Here is a 14,928-nt window from a genome sequence, read left to right as displayed (position 1 = left end):
ACGTTGATGATGTAGACTTTTGGGGTGACTTTTTCCCTTTATGATTTTCAGTATTTAATATGAATGTTAGATATTTATTTTATTTCTAGTTCTACCCCCTAGCCTGTGCAATCACCACGGAGTGGTGGTTGTGGCAGTGACATTCCCACTAGTTATCTTTTTAGCTATTATTTCCGTTGCTTAGTTTATAATAATTGTGGTTTAGATTTGTGATTAAGAGTTAGAAAAGTGGGGTGTTACAGAGCCCGAGGCGCCCCTGCTGCGAAACCCTTTCACGGCTGACATTATGAGCCCGCCGTATCCTCATGACCTGCGAGTTCCGGGGAACAAGGGTTATGACGGGAAGACCGACCCTGAAGCCCACATCAATTCATACTATGGTAACATGCTAATGATGGGCATAACCGACGCAGTGATGTGTCATGCTTTCTATTCCACACTGACCGGAAGAGCAGCAGATTAGTTCAGGACGTTGGAACCTGAATCGATTGCGTGTTTCGCCGAATTGGCAAAGAAATTTGTGCACAATTTTTCAACATCTAAAGAGGTGCGAAAGCATTTCACATACCTTGAGAAGGCCAAGCAGCTTGAAGGCGAATCCTTGACGGACTTCTTGGTCAAATGGAAAGGCGCGATTGGGGAGGTCGAACCGCTAGACGATTGCACGGCGATAAACGTACTCCATTCCAACTTACGAGCGGGAGCTCTGTACCAAGAGTTTATCTTGCACCCACTGACCACCTCTGATGAGGTCATTCGCCGTGTCACCGACTATGCCAACGCCGGTGAAGCGAACTTGGTCAAAAGGCAGCAGGAGGCTAGGGGTAGCAGGAAGCCACAGGCCTGACAAGAAGAAGGTCGGAAGAGCGACCGATCCGGTAGAGGTCGGGGTAGGTTGCCCGATTTCACACCATTGAACAGACCGGCGGTCGATGTCCTTCGATTCGTAGAGTTGTGTAATATGATCCAGCTTCCCAAACTTCAAAGGGAAGGTCGTGACAAGACAAATTACTGCGCCTATCATCGCAGTAAAGGGCACGAAACAGAAGATTGCACTACCCTATGACAGGTGATAGAGGATTTGCTGCAATCGGGCAAATTAACCGAGTTTACGGCCAAAAAGGAAGAGAAGAAATCTTCTTGAAAGAACCTTTTCAAGAAGTCGTACAAAAGCCTGAAGGATAAGGATCACGATCGAGATCATTACTCGCACCCCCCGTCGGGAAAGCAAGTAATTCATTTCATATTCGGAGGCCCCGACGATGGAATCGGGTCCAGGGAACCCCTCCCGATTGACCTCATAGGGTCAGAAACCGGGGAGAAAAGACAGAAGCTGGAACCAATGACATTTACCCCGAATGAGATGCCCGAAGGTGGGGACTACAATGCCGAGGCTTTGGTGGTCACGATCGATATCATGGGCACAGATGTGCAGAGAGTCATGATTGACATAGGAAGTAGTGTGAACGTCTTGTATATAGACATCTTTCAAAAACTCAAACTTGACCCGATCGAGCTCACTCCGATTGGAACCCCTCTCTCCGGCTTCACTGGTGACACCATTCACCCTGAAGGAAAGATAGACTACCGGTGGAGATTGGCAGTCACCCTCGGGTTGTAAGGACGCGATGGAATTTATTGTCGTTAACATGCAATGTGTCCATAACGCCATCCTGGGGCGACCGGACATTGTGTCAATCGAGGGAATCATCTCCAAGCCCCACCTATGTATGAAGTTCCCGACCCCGGAAGGAGTTGGTGTTGTTCGAGGCGATGTCCAGTCAACCAGGAAGTGTTACCGCAAGGCTGTAGATCGGAAAGAAGCGTGGAATTCCCAAGTGAATTACATCTCCAAGAGATCGGAAGCCGAAAGAAAGGAACAGCCCGAACCCTCCGATGAAGTAGAAGAGATACCGATCCGGGTCGATCGATCGGATAGGACGATCAGGGTCGGCCGAGGGCTCTCCCCAGAACTCAAAGATGCCATCATGGCAGTATTAGGAGAGTTCTCAGACGTCTTCGCATGGGGCCCGGAAGATATGCCAGGTGTAGACCGATCGGTTATATGCCATTGCTTAGCAGTCAGTCCGACAACACGACCGGTGAAGCAAAAAAAGAGACACCTCTCCAACGACCTCCGAGAGTTTGTAAAGAATGAAGTCAAGACCCTCGCTGGGATTGGTCACATCCGCCCAGTCGCCTACCCGGATTAGGTCGCGAACATGGTCTTGGTCCCCAAGCCGCCCACCTGGCGAATGTGTATTGATTACACAGACTTGAACCGTGCCTGTCCGTTAGACCCATACCCACTCCTGAGCATACACCAGATGGTAGACAACACCGCGGGAGCCGACCTCATGAGCTTCTTGGATGCCTTTAGGGGCTATCACCAGATAATGATGGTCGAAGAAGATGAAAGCAAAACATCGTTTGTTACCCCGGACGGCCTCTACTGTTATAGAGTCATGTCGTTCAGTCTCAGGAATGCCGGAGCAACGTACCAGAGGATGGTCAATACTTTATTCGAGGGGTAGCTGGGCCGAACAATGGAGGCATATGTTGACGACATGCTCGTCAAGAGTGCCGACCGGTATCACCACGCTCGGGATCTCCGAACATGCTTAGAAGTGATGCGTACATATCGACTGCGCCTAAACTCGGCAAAATGCACGAAGCAGGGGATAGAGCCCAATCCGGCTAAGGTGAAGGCCATTCTAGAAATGCAGACGCCAACCACGGTCCGGGAGGTCCAGCAACTAACCGGAAGGCTAGCCGCCCTCAGCCGGTTCTTATCCAAGCTGGCGGAAAAAGCACTGCCCTTCTTCAAGACCCTAAGGATGATCAACCGGTTCACGTGGGATGCAGAGTGTCAAACGGAATTTGTGGAACTTAAAGAATACTTGATATCCCCGATCGTCCTCTCCAAATCCGAGTCGGGCGAGGACCTAGACGTGTACCTTACCGTATCAGATCGGGCAGTCAGCGCTGTGTTATGCCGTACCGACTCTGAGGGAATACAACGACCCGTCTATTACGTCAGCCATGCTCTCCAGTGTCCCAAGCTCCGATATTCTCGGCTAGAAAAGGTGGTCCTAGCCCTATACGTAGCGGCAAAGAAACTCACCCCATACTTCCAGGGAAGGGTAATCAGAGTGTTAACCGACCAGCCGATAGGGGCCGTTCTCCGCACGACCACTTCCTCTGGATGATTAATAAAGTGGGAGATGATGCATATGCAATTCGTAATAGAGTACAGACCCCGACCGGCCATCAAGGGACGGGCGTTAGCGGATTTTGTTGTCGAATGCACCGCTCGGACACCCTCACAAAAGACCTGGCGGATGCCGATGCTTCATGGTGGGAGGTCGCCACTAAAGGCTCTAGCAACAAGAGAGGGTTGGGAGGAGGAGTCATGGTGACAAGCCCCGAAGGATTCAAGGTATATTATGCCTTGATATACCGGTTCTCCCCAACCAACAACGATGCGGAATACGAAGCTTTCATCGCAGGACTGCAACATGCAAAGGACCTTGGAGCGGAGTACATCAAAGCCCGAACGGACTCGTCCCTGGTCGTAGGACAAGTCCTCGAGGTATTCCAAGTTAATGGTGAACGTCTGAGCCGTTACCGGGACATGGCCCTCGAGAAGCTCAGCACCTTCAAGGCGTATGCGGTGAAACACGTTCCCCGGCTGGACAATGCGGACGCGGATATCCTCTCTAAGCTAAGTCTGGAAGCCCCGGAGCATATCTCGAAAGTTGTTCGGGTTCTTGTCATACCGACTCTGACTATCGACCACCACCGGGTGATGCTTGTCCAACCGCGCGAGGAAAATTGGATAACTGACATCATGAGGCATTTGGAGGATGGACGATTGCCGCAAGATGAAGCAAGAGCACGCAAGGCGAAACTCCGCGCTCCAAGATTCCAAGTGACGGACAGCCGCCTCTATCGACGATCATACGGAGGGCCATTGATGAGATGTGTAACACCCCGTGTTACGGCCCTTAATCCCGAATTAATTATTTAATTAATTCCATTAATAATAATTAAAAAGGAATTAATTTGATTAGAAATCCCTTTAATTAATTAAACGTGGTCCACCACGGATCATGGACCCTTGCCTAAACTAGAGTCATAAGCCTATTAGGAATAAAAGAAAGTATACCTTTACTATTCAGATTATGGTTAGGATTCTCTTTAATTAATTAATATGGTCCACCATGGTCCATGGGCCCTTATCCCTAAAGCCAACCCCTTAGTTCTATAAGGAATAGAATTAGTAAACCCATGCCACTTAGACCATAATTAGGACTCTTAATTATATAAATAGGGACATAGAAGGCACCTAGAACACACACCACAAATAATCCCACACCACAAATAATCCCTCACCACACAAGAAAGTTCCAAGAACTCCCGTAGTAGAAATCAAGAAAGGAGAAATCTTAAAGAAAGACCCTTCATAGCCAAGGAAATTAATTAAGGCTAAGAGGTAACCCATGTCTCAACAAAACCTATTTTCTTCGCTATAATCTCTTTCCTTGGCCTCCCTCTATATTCTTGTGTCTTGATTGATTTCTTCTATGATAATTATGATTGATAAGATGATTTATATGCTTTCTTGGGAATCTTGATGACCTTGATGTTAAAAAGAAGTTCTTGATTATGATATGATGATTCTTGACGAATCTTGATATTTTCTTGATGTTAAGAATAAAATATATTCTTGATGATTTGGGTGGGATTAGAGCCCTAGGTTGGATTGGGAATTTGTATTGAGGATGTTCTTGATTTATATTTGGGTGGGAATTCGCATGTTCGGGTGTTGTTTATATTTAGAAGTCATAATAGGATAAGTCCTACATGATTATTGCTTTTGATCCATTAATTGCTTATGTGATGTCGTTATTTGCGTTTAAAAGTGTCTAAGCATGGTTTCGGGTTCCAAAAAGGATCCCGGGACAAATTTGTGATGAATGAGTCAGTGGAGGGTAGGTGGGGTGGGGGAACCCACCACCTACCCGCTGCCCAAAGAGGCGCTGCGCGGCAGCGGGCAGCCACCAGGCAGCCGGCTACCCGCTGCCCGAAACAGCGCCCACTGATAAGCTTAATTTCTAGGGATTATTTAGAGTAATTTTAGTTGGTGATTTGATTAAATAAATTAAGTTTTAGGGTTAATTATATTATAAATAGTATATTTAGTATATGTTACTAGTTTAGACTAGTTTAGATGAGTTTTAATAAATATTAGGCTAATGTTGCATTTTTATTAATATATAAAGAAGAGTTCTATTTTATCTATTTTATTAAATTTATTTGTTAGTTTTATTCATTCTATTTTGAATAAGTGTTTTAATATTTAAGTTTAATTGAGTTATTATGTCATTAGTTTATAATTATTTTATTTTATATTATTTTGTTTTTGTTTTCTTTTTAGGTTTGGCGCAGCAGTAAGAAAAAGGAAAAAGAAAGGGATTTTATTAATTTTGGGGTTTTTGTTGCTTTGGTTGGTTCGGCAGAGGGGAGACGAAACATAACAAGAAAACGGCGGAGAGAAGAATCAGAGAGCCTGGCTGCGCGGCAGCGACTTCAGCGAGGAATTTCCGAGCTTCAATCGCAACTATCATCTCTTAGGCTTGAATTATTTTTCTTCCTTACTTTATTTCTTGCTTAAAATTTCAGAATGTTATTTATTGAACTTTCCTTACCTTTAATTATGATTATTGGCTAAAACTTTAATTAGGGATTTGGATTAGCCTATATTAGATTGATTGACTATTTTTCATGTGTTGATTCTTCCAATTTCAATTCAATAATTGAACTTGATTATATTTATTTTATGTATTTTAATTGTGGATTGTGTGACTGGCCATTGCATAATTTTAATATTAGGGTTCATAAGAAGAACTGACAGGTGAATTATGAACCTAGAACTCATAAGATAAACACAATTGACCTAAACTAGACATAGCTTTAGGTATTTGTGGTGATATTTGATTGTTGCTTAATGGGTTCAATTAATGTTGGTGAGATATCGACGGATGATCACAGTTAATTGGATATAACCTAGTAGCTCGACGGAGTATTTGGATATAATTGGAACAATCATCACTATAATTACAAGAATTAATATTTAGGAGAGTTAGTTAATTATCTAATAGGTGAACCCCAAATCCCTAGTCTTTTCTCAATTAGAATTTTATTTGCTTTAATTTCATATAAATATTCTTTTTAATTACATTAATTCTATTTATTTGCAATTTTTCCTTATTATCAAATTGATTATTCAAGATAACAGTTAATAGTGTTCTTCGTGGGATCGACCCTGGAATACTCCAGGAATTTATACTGTGATTGACTCTGTGCACTTGCAGATTATAGCAATCACCCACCGGCGGGCAGCCGGCGGGTGACCCCACACACCGGCTACCCGCTGGTCCACACCTCACCCCGGCCCCGGGCCCCCGACTTCCCCGTTTGATGTTCCCCGTACCCCATGGTGTCCCAACGGACCCCGTTTGTCGTGCCTGAGTCTAGTCTGGAATTTCGGGTACCATTCGTAGGTTAAACGAGTCTTAGGAATTGCATGCTAGTTGAATTGGTAACCCGTGGACCTAGGTGGAAGTTATATGAGCCCTTAGAACTATTCTTAGAATGTGAATGATCACATGTAAGCTTAATTATATGTTCCCCCTTCCCTATGTGAACAATGTGTCATTGTGTGCTATTGTGTGTTACGTGATGCATGACCCCAACTTGGTTAAGACCAATTGGGCTATACAGGCAGTTGAATGGGCTGAGAACCATCCCAACTGTTAACTAGGCCGGTTAAGATCGGTCAGGGATATTGATATGATATAGGACTGAGGTCCACTATACAGGGCAGTTAAATGGGTTGAGAACCATCCCAACAGTTAACCAAGCTGGTAGAGACCGGTCAGGTATATAAAGATTATGTATAGGACTGGAGGTCCACATGGGCGTCGGTGATATGACCCACCGACCGGGATGCGCCAGGCGGTATGGGGCCAACAAGCCGAGGAAGGTTGTAGTCCACCGACCTGAGTAATCAGGCGGTGTGTAGGGCTACGACTGGCTGCGATCCACCGAGTGGTGGGACATCGGTATGCAGGACCATAGTCTCCGAGGATCTTTGCCCACCGACTGAGTTTAGCTCAGCGGTGTGTCGGGCTTGATCCGCTACGGCCCGCCGATTGTGCGCACCAACGGTGTGTAGGGTCGTAAGTCCCCCCTTGTAAAGGGGATCACGGTCCACCGACTGGGCGCGTTAGCGGTGTGTCGGATCGTGGTCCGACGTTGAGTTCGTCAGCGGTTCTCCAAGGGGCATGCGATTGGTCCCGTGGCGCCATCGATGATTATGTGATATAAATGATGATTGAATGATGATGTGTTTGAATTGAAAAGTGATATGTGACCTTAGATGCGTATTCCTTATTATGTTATCTCTACTTAACCGTTTATCATTGATTAATGTGCTTGTCCCTATTTGTTGAGTCTATTCCCGGTTTTAAAGGTAGAGTCTCCTAAGCATATATCTTCCTGCTTCAAAATGGTTTTCCTATATCTATATCTATATATATACCTATATTGTATTTCAACGCGTTGGAGTGGGTTACCAGCATCTCTCGCTGAACAGATATATTTGGCTTTCAGGCACAGAGGAGTAGACACTGGAGCGCGCTAGAGATTTGGAGCGTAGAGTAGATAGTTTCCCTTTCGGCCTGCGTGCCATGCTCATGTATTTACATTATTGAGGATTTTAGTTAGTTAGCCTGTGCACCTGAGTTCTCTAGCTCAGGTGTGGCATAGCACACCGTACTCTATTATATTATGTTTTGGAATTTAATGAGAATTTACCTTTATTTTATAAGTCTTAAAAGTTTCAAAATTTCGGGGTGTTACAGTTGGTATCAGAGCCTAAGTTTGACCGTAGGATAAGACTCGTAAGACCAGACTTTAGGACATTAGGCTTGAACTCTAGGTATTTAGAAACATAGGATTTAGGAACCTTAGGACGCGCAGTGAGATTGTGAGCCTACCTATCATCACATAAACTCCCCTCACTTTATCCTTCACTAATTTAAAGAATTTCCCCCTTCGCTTATCACATCAAGGTAAGGGTACAACACATTAACTCTTCATTCCACATACTTACCCTAGAAATTTGTGATGTCCTTGCATGCTTTTACCTACTTTGTTGTTTATCACTCTTTGATTACGATACTTGTTCATTTGCATAAGCATATGTTCCTAATTGATTTTTAGACCAAGTTTGGAACTGCATACTAATGCTTAACTATTTGATCAAACATGCGTTATTTGAATATCTATTACTTGATAAAGTATTTTTTTAGTAATTTTATTCGGCCTATAAGAGCTCACTTGTCCTAATCATAATCGACCAATATAGTTAACTCACTGATAACCCGATAAGTACTTACATGAGTTGCATGGGGGGAAATTCTGGGGAACATAGCTTTAATTAAGAAGGGGAAGAATGAGGCGTAGGATCCTTATGATACCTAGTTGAAGTCTCCCATATTCCTCATTAGTATTATAATAAAGTGATCCCTTGAGTTTTCCATACCCCTTTCGTTGTTCACATAAGTATGGAATTCCTTGAAACTTATAATTGTGCATTCTCGAGGCTTTTTCCGAAGTGATTCCTCCTTCACAGTCACGTTCCAATGGGGCCTTGGCAGGAGGTCGACCACCCACCACGTGCCCACTGCCACATTCCAGTGGGGACTTGACAGGCGGTCGACCGCCCACCTCGCGCCCACTGGTCCGGTATGTTTTCTTTACTTCACATTTTTATTGACCCATTGTGGCTTTGTGTGTCTCCCTTGATACTTCCTATGTGTTTAAACGTATAAATAACAATCTAATGCTTGAACATGAAAATCGAATTATCTTCCTAATTGATTTGTTTATATGTCACATAGAAACTATAGGGACTGATCCTATTTCTAGAAATCTAAACCCTCGGATACATTGTGTATTAAGTTTCGACCCGAAATTCAATCTGAGTGAGACCGGTAGAAACCTAAAACAAGTGGTCATCTAGAAATTATCCTTGGAAAAATATATTGCGCCCCCAAACTATCTTAAAACTATCCCTCTAGACCTTGGTCCATGTTGCATAATAGACCACGAGCTTCCCATACCTTGTTTAGGACCCTTTACTACTAAGATAAGGACCCCCCTAAACAAACATTTATACATAAATAAGTACATCACTACTATTCTAGATATATTCCCCTAAAACTCCTATCATATATATATATATATATATATATATATATATATATATATATATATATATATATATATATATATATATCCAAAATATGTAGTAAACCCCAATTACATTCATATGCTACACTTACACCAAATTATTATTATTATTATTATTATTATTTTCATTTTTATTGCACCCTAATCCTAAATCACCTTGCCTAATCTTAAAAATGGTTGCGTCAGGTACGGTACGTCCCTATACGCTTAAATCTATATATATATGTGTATAAACTTGTGAGCCTATAGAACATCCTCCCCTATTCATACGTATTCATATAAATTGTTACATTATATACAATAAATCCCTAGCCCCCAAACCATACACATGCACCCTAGCTACAATAATCTTACGCACACCTATAAGCTTGCCCTTAGCATATCCTAACCCTGAAATATCATTCCGTACAAATTACATCACTATTATATATATACATATAGATACACATATCCTGGGGTAGCCCTAATTCTACTTTTCCTCCTCGCATGACCGCCCTGTTAACACTCCTACCTTCCCTAAATAATTAAAAACTTTAGTCTCATCATCAAGTCATCAATTGATTTAGGAATTAGCAACCAAGGGTCTTCAACTCTAAAGTTATTTAGGTATCCCGGGCTTCTAGAGGTAAGATTTATGCTACCTAAAATCTAATTACCACCAAGATAAAACTAATTTTCCTAAGTGCTTGTGCGATTAAATTCTCAAGATAGAACCTCTAGTACTTATGAACCTAGGCTATCTTACTCGTAATTTCTAAAATATTTGTATGCAAATTGCATGGTCCAAACCATAGGTTGAAATTTACATTATGCATTACATGTCAAATCACATAGCTCACATGTTTATCTAAAATACACACTTACACGCATTCATGTATATATACAAAGCACGTTAGACAAAAACAGTATGTTATAAGGCGTCCCACTATACATATATACAATATTATTGATTACAAGCAATCTGCATATAAGTGTCAATACTTGTTATGTGATCACCCTCCGTTACCCATGATGTACAAAATAAAGATCCTAATTCTATTGTCTCCCCAGAATTTATTTACCCCATAAAAAGCAAGAGCCTTCCTCCTAACTACTTACAATCTTTTCCTCAGAATCTAAATTTCGCTATTTGAATAATATTGTTATATGATTTACGACCCTCCTGAATTTATATGACAAAAGTTTGGTTATGCAATGATATTAAGCACATAAATTTAATTGTTAAATCATGCACTAGACTAACATGTGGAATAATACATATATGTGCTTTGTGATTCCATGGGACTAGCGATTATTTAAGACTTGAAATAGACCCACATGCCTTCACACTCTATGCCTATAGACTTAAGAAATTGCATATTTAGCATAATTACGATTGAACACATATAGGCATGCCAACTTGCAGGTTTCGCATATAACATAAATAGCTAATTATCATACATGTTAGGCTTGTTATTTCGTAACTGTGAATATTTGGTATAACTGCTAAAGCACAAAGATTAGGCATAGGTCCGACATATATGGCATCTAGGATCACAACATGCTACACTACATAATTAAACACCTGCATCCATTCGTAAATGAGGTTCGCCTGTGTTGATATATGTGCATATATACTTTATAATAATTATGTGACTATCCGAATCTGCACCGCATAATATTTTCCTCTCATTTAGGTACATAAATAATTACATGATCAGCCCAACTTGCGATCCTATATGTTAAATCATTATAAAATAATTAATTAAAGAACATGCCATGTGTAAGACTCCTATGTTATGTATTAGTCACCCGTAAAACTTACATATTGTATGTTGCATATTCATGACCTTGTTATTTGATGCATTTTAGTTAGGCTCAAACCCAGTGAATTTATATGTGTATGTGTATATATTTCCCATATAACACTTTCCTTATGAACTACTATACTAATTCGGGCTCTTTACCCCAAAATGATTTCTAAGCTTCGGGGAAGAAGCTTCTTGTAAGGGGGGGAGAGTGTAACACCCCGTGTTACGGCCCTTAATCCTGAATTAATTATTTAATTAATTCCATTAATAATAATTAAAAAGAATTTAATTTGATTAGAAATCCCTTTAATTAATTAAACGTGGTCCACCACGGATCATGGACCCTTGCCTAAACTAGAGTCATAAGCCTATTAGGAATAAAAGAAAGTATACCTTTACTATTCAGATTATGGTTAGGATTCTCTTTAATTAATTAATATGGTCCACCATGGTCCATGGGCCCTTATCCCTAAAGCCAACCCCTTAGTTCTATAAGGAATAGAACTAGTAAACCCATGCCACTTAGACCATAATTAGGACTCTTAATTATATAAATAGGGACATAGAAGGCACCTAGAACACACACCACAAATAATCCCTCACCACACAAGAAAGTTCCAAGAACTCCCGTAGTAGAAATCAAGAAAGGATAAATCTTAAAGAAAGACCCTTCATAGCCAAGGAAATTAATTAAGGCTAAGAGGTAACCCATGTCTCAACAAAACCTATTTTCTTCGCTATAATCTCTTTCCTTGGCCTCCCTCTATATTCTTGTGTCTTGATTGATTTCTTCTATGATAATTATGATTGATAAGATGATTTATATGCTTTCATGGGAATCTTGATGACCTTAATGTTAAAAAGAAGTTCTTGATTATGATATGATGATTCTTGACGAATCTTGATATTTTCTTGATGTTAAGAATAAAATATATTCTTGATGATTTGGGTGGGATTAGAGCCCTAGGTTGGATTGGGAATTTGTATTGAGGATGTTCTTGATTTATATTTGGGTGGGAATTCGCATGTTCGGGTGTTGTTTATATTTAGAAGTCATAATAGGATAAGTCCTACATGATTATTGTTTTTGATCCATTAATTGCTTATGTGATGTCGTTATTTGCGTTTAAAAGTGTTTAAGCATGGTTTCGGGTTCCACAAAGGATCCCGGGACGAATTTGTGATGAATGAGTCAGTGTGGGGTAGGTGGGGGTGGGGGAACCCACCACCTACCCGCAGCCCAAAGAGGCGCTGCCCGGCAGCGGGCAGCCACCGGGCAGCCGGCTACACGCCGGCTACCGGCAGCCCGAAACAGCGCCCACCGGCGGGCAGCCGGCGGGTGACCCCCACCCACCTGCTACCCGCTGGTCCACACCCCACCCCGGGCCCCCGGCTTCCCCGTTTGATGTTCCCCGTTCCCCATGGTGTCCCAACGGACCCCGTTTGTCGTGCCTGAGTCTAGTCTGGAATTTTGGGTACCATTCGTAGGTTAAACGAGTCTTAGGAATTGCATGCTAGTTGAATTGGTAACCCATGGACCTAGGTGGAAGTTATATGATCCCTTAGGAACTATTCTTAGAATGTGAATGATCACATGTAAGCTTAATTATATGTTCCCCCTTCCCTATGTGAACAATGTGTCATTATGTGCTATTGTGTGTTACGTGATGCATGACCCCAACTTGGTTAAGACCAATTGGGCTATACAGGCAGTTGAATGGGCTGAGAACCATTCCAACTGTTAACTAGGCCGGTTAAGATCGGTCAGGGATATTGATATGATATAGGACTGAGGTCCACTATACGGGCAGTTGAATGGGTTGAGAACCATCCCAACTGTTAACCAGGCTGGTAGAGACCGATCAGGTATATAAAGATTATGTATAGGACTGAAGGTCCACATGGGCCTCGGTGATATGACCCACCGACCGGGATGCGCCAGGCGGTATGGGGCCAACAAGCCGAGGAAGGTTGTAGTCCACCGACCTGAGTAATCAGGCGGTGTGTAGGGCTACGACTGGCTGCGATCCACCGAGTGGTGGGACATCGGTATGCAGGACTGTAGTCTCCGAGGATCTTTGCCCACCGACTGAGTTTAGCTCAGCGGTGTGTCGGGCTTGATCCGCTACGGCCCGCCGATTGTGCGCACCAACGGTGTGTAGGGTCGTAAGTCCCCCCTTGTAAAGGGGATCACGGTCCACCGACTGGGCGCGTCAGCGGTGTGTCGGGTCGTGGTCCGACGTTGAGTTCGTCAGCGGTTCTCCAAGGGTTGGTTGTGATCAACTCCCCTCGTACTGCGGTACTGAGGTAGGGTGCTGCGGAGCCGTGTTAATGCTATAGGCATTAACCCTCATGTTCGGGGCATGCGATTGGTCCCGTGGCGCCATCGATGATTATGTGATATAAATGATGATTGAATGATGATGTGTTTGAATTGAAAAGTGATCTGTGACCTTAGATGCGTATTCCTTATGATGTTATCTCTACTTAACCGTTTATCATTGATTAATGTGCTTGTCCCTATTTGCTGAGTCTATTCCCGGTTTTAAAGCTAGAGTCTCCTAAGCATATATCTTCCTGCTTCAAAATGGTTTTCCTATATCTATATCTATATATATACCTATATTGTATTTCAACGCGTTGGAGTGGGTTACCAGCATCTCTCGCTGAACAGATATATTTGGCTTTCAGGCACAGAGGAGTAGACACTGGAGCGCGCTAGAGATTTGGAGCGTAGAGTAGATAGTTTCCCTTTCGGCCTGCGTGTCATGCTCATGTATTTACATTATTGAGGATATTAGTTAGTTAGTCTGTGCACCTGAGTTCTCTAGCTCAGGTGTGGCATAGCACCCCGTACTCTATTATATTATGTTTTGGGATTTAATGAGAATTTACCTTTATTTTATAAGTCTTAAAAGTTTCAAAATTTCAGGGTGTTACAAGATGTCTGATTGACTTTGAAGCCAAACTTGTCATGGACGAATTGCACTCAGGGCTTTGCTCTTCACATCAGGGATGGAGGTTCCTCGCACGACAAATCATGCTGATCGGATATTATTGGCCCTCCGTACAACTCGACTGCGAGAAGCTAACGATAGAATGCGAGACCTGCCAAGTCTTTGCAAAGATGCCCAGCAGACCCGCCACGTTCTATCACCAGGTCAGCACAGCCATCCCCTTTGAAATGTGGGGAGTAGACATCGTCGGACCATTTCCCCAGCTCTCTGGGCACCGCAAGTTCATAATAGTCGTCATCGATTATTTCTCCAAGGGGGTCGAGGCGGAACCCCTGGCCACCATCACATCGCAGCAATGTACTCGTTTCGTTTGGCGAAACGTAGTATCCCGGTTCTGGGTGCCCGTCCAGATCGTCACCGACAACGGAAAACAATTTTAGGGCCGAGACTTCCAGAACTTCCTAGCAACAATAGGGACAAAGTCTATCCGATCGTCGGTAGCCTACCCACAAGGAAACAGACAAATTGAAAACGCCAACCGAACGATCCTCGATGGACTCAAGAAAAAGCTCCATTCATTCGGATGATCATGGGCGGACGAACTCTCGTTCGTCTTGTGGACATACCGGACCACTCCGAGAGAGGCGACCGGAGAAACACCCTTCGTCGTGGCTTACGGAGCGGAAGCTCGGCTACCAATTGAGGCGTAGATCCCGACCCCTAGAGAGAAAGCTTACCAGGAGGAAGAAAATGATCGAGAATGAACGTTAGACCTTGACTGTATCGAAGAACAAAGGGAACTCACTACTCGAAGGATTGCGCAATATAAAAAAAAAAGTGAAGGCGAGCCGTGACGTCCG

At 42.9% G+C, this 14,928-nt stretch overlaps 1 protein-coding gene across 1 annotated transcript; it reads left to right on the top strand.

Annotated features, from left to right (window-relative positions):
• The first annotated feature begins 3,304 nt into the window (after positions 1 to 3,304).
• LOC109169144 lies at positions 3,305 to 14,508 on the top strand. The gene is made up of 2 exons (XM_019318021.1): positions 3,305 to 3,985; positions 14,044 to 14,508. Exons 1-2 carry the CDS (start codon positions 3,305 to 3,307, stop codon positions 14,506 to 14,508), a joined length of 1,146 nt encoding a protein of 381 aa, XP_019173566.1.
• Positions 14,509 to 14,928: the final 420 nt, after the last annotated feature.

This window comes from Ipomoea nil, unplaced genomic scaffold (assembly GCF_001879475.1).
Source record: "Ipomoea nil cultivar Tokyo-kokei standard unplaced genomic scaffold, Asagao_1.1 scaffold3251, whole genome shotgun sequence".
Taxonomy (NCBI): domain Eukaryota; kingdom Viridiplantae; phylum Streptophyta; class Magnoliopsida; order Solanales; family Convolvulaceae; genus Ipomoea; species Ipomoea nil.
This window is presented reverse-complemented; position numbering and strand designations above follow the sequence as displayed.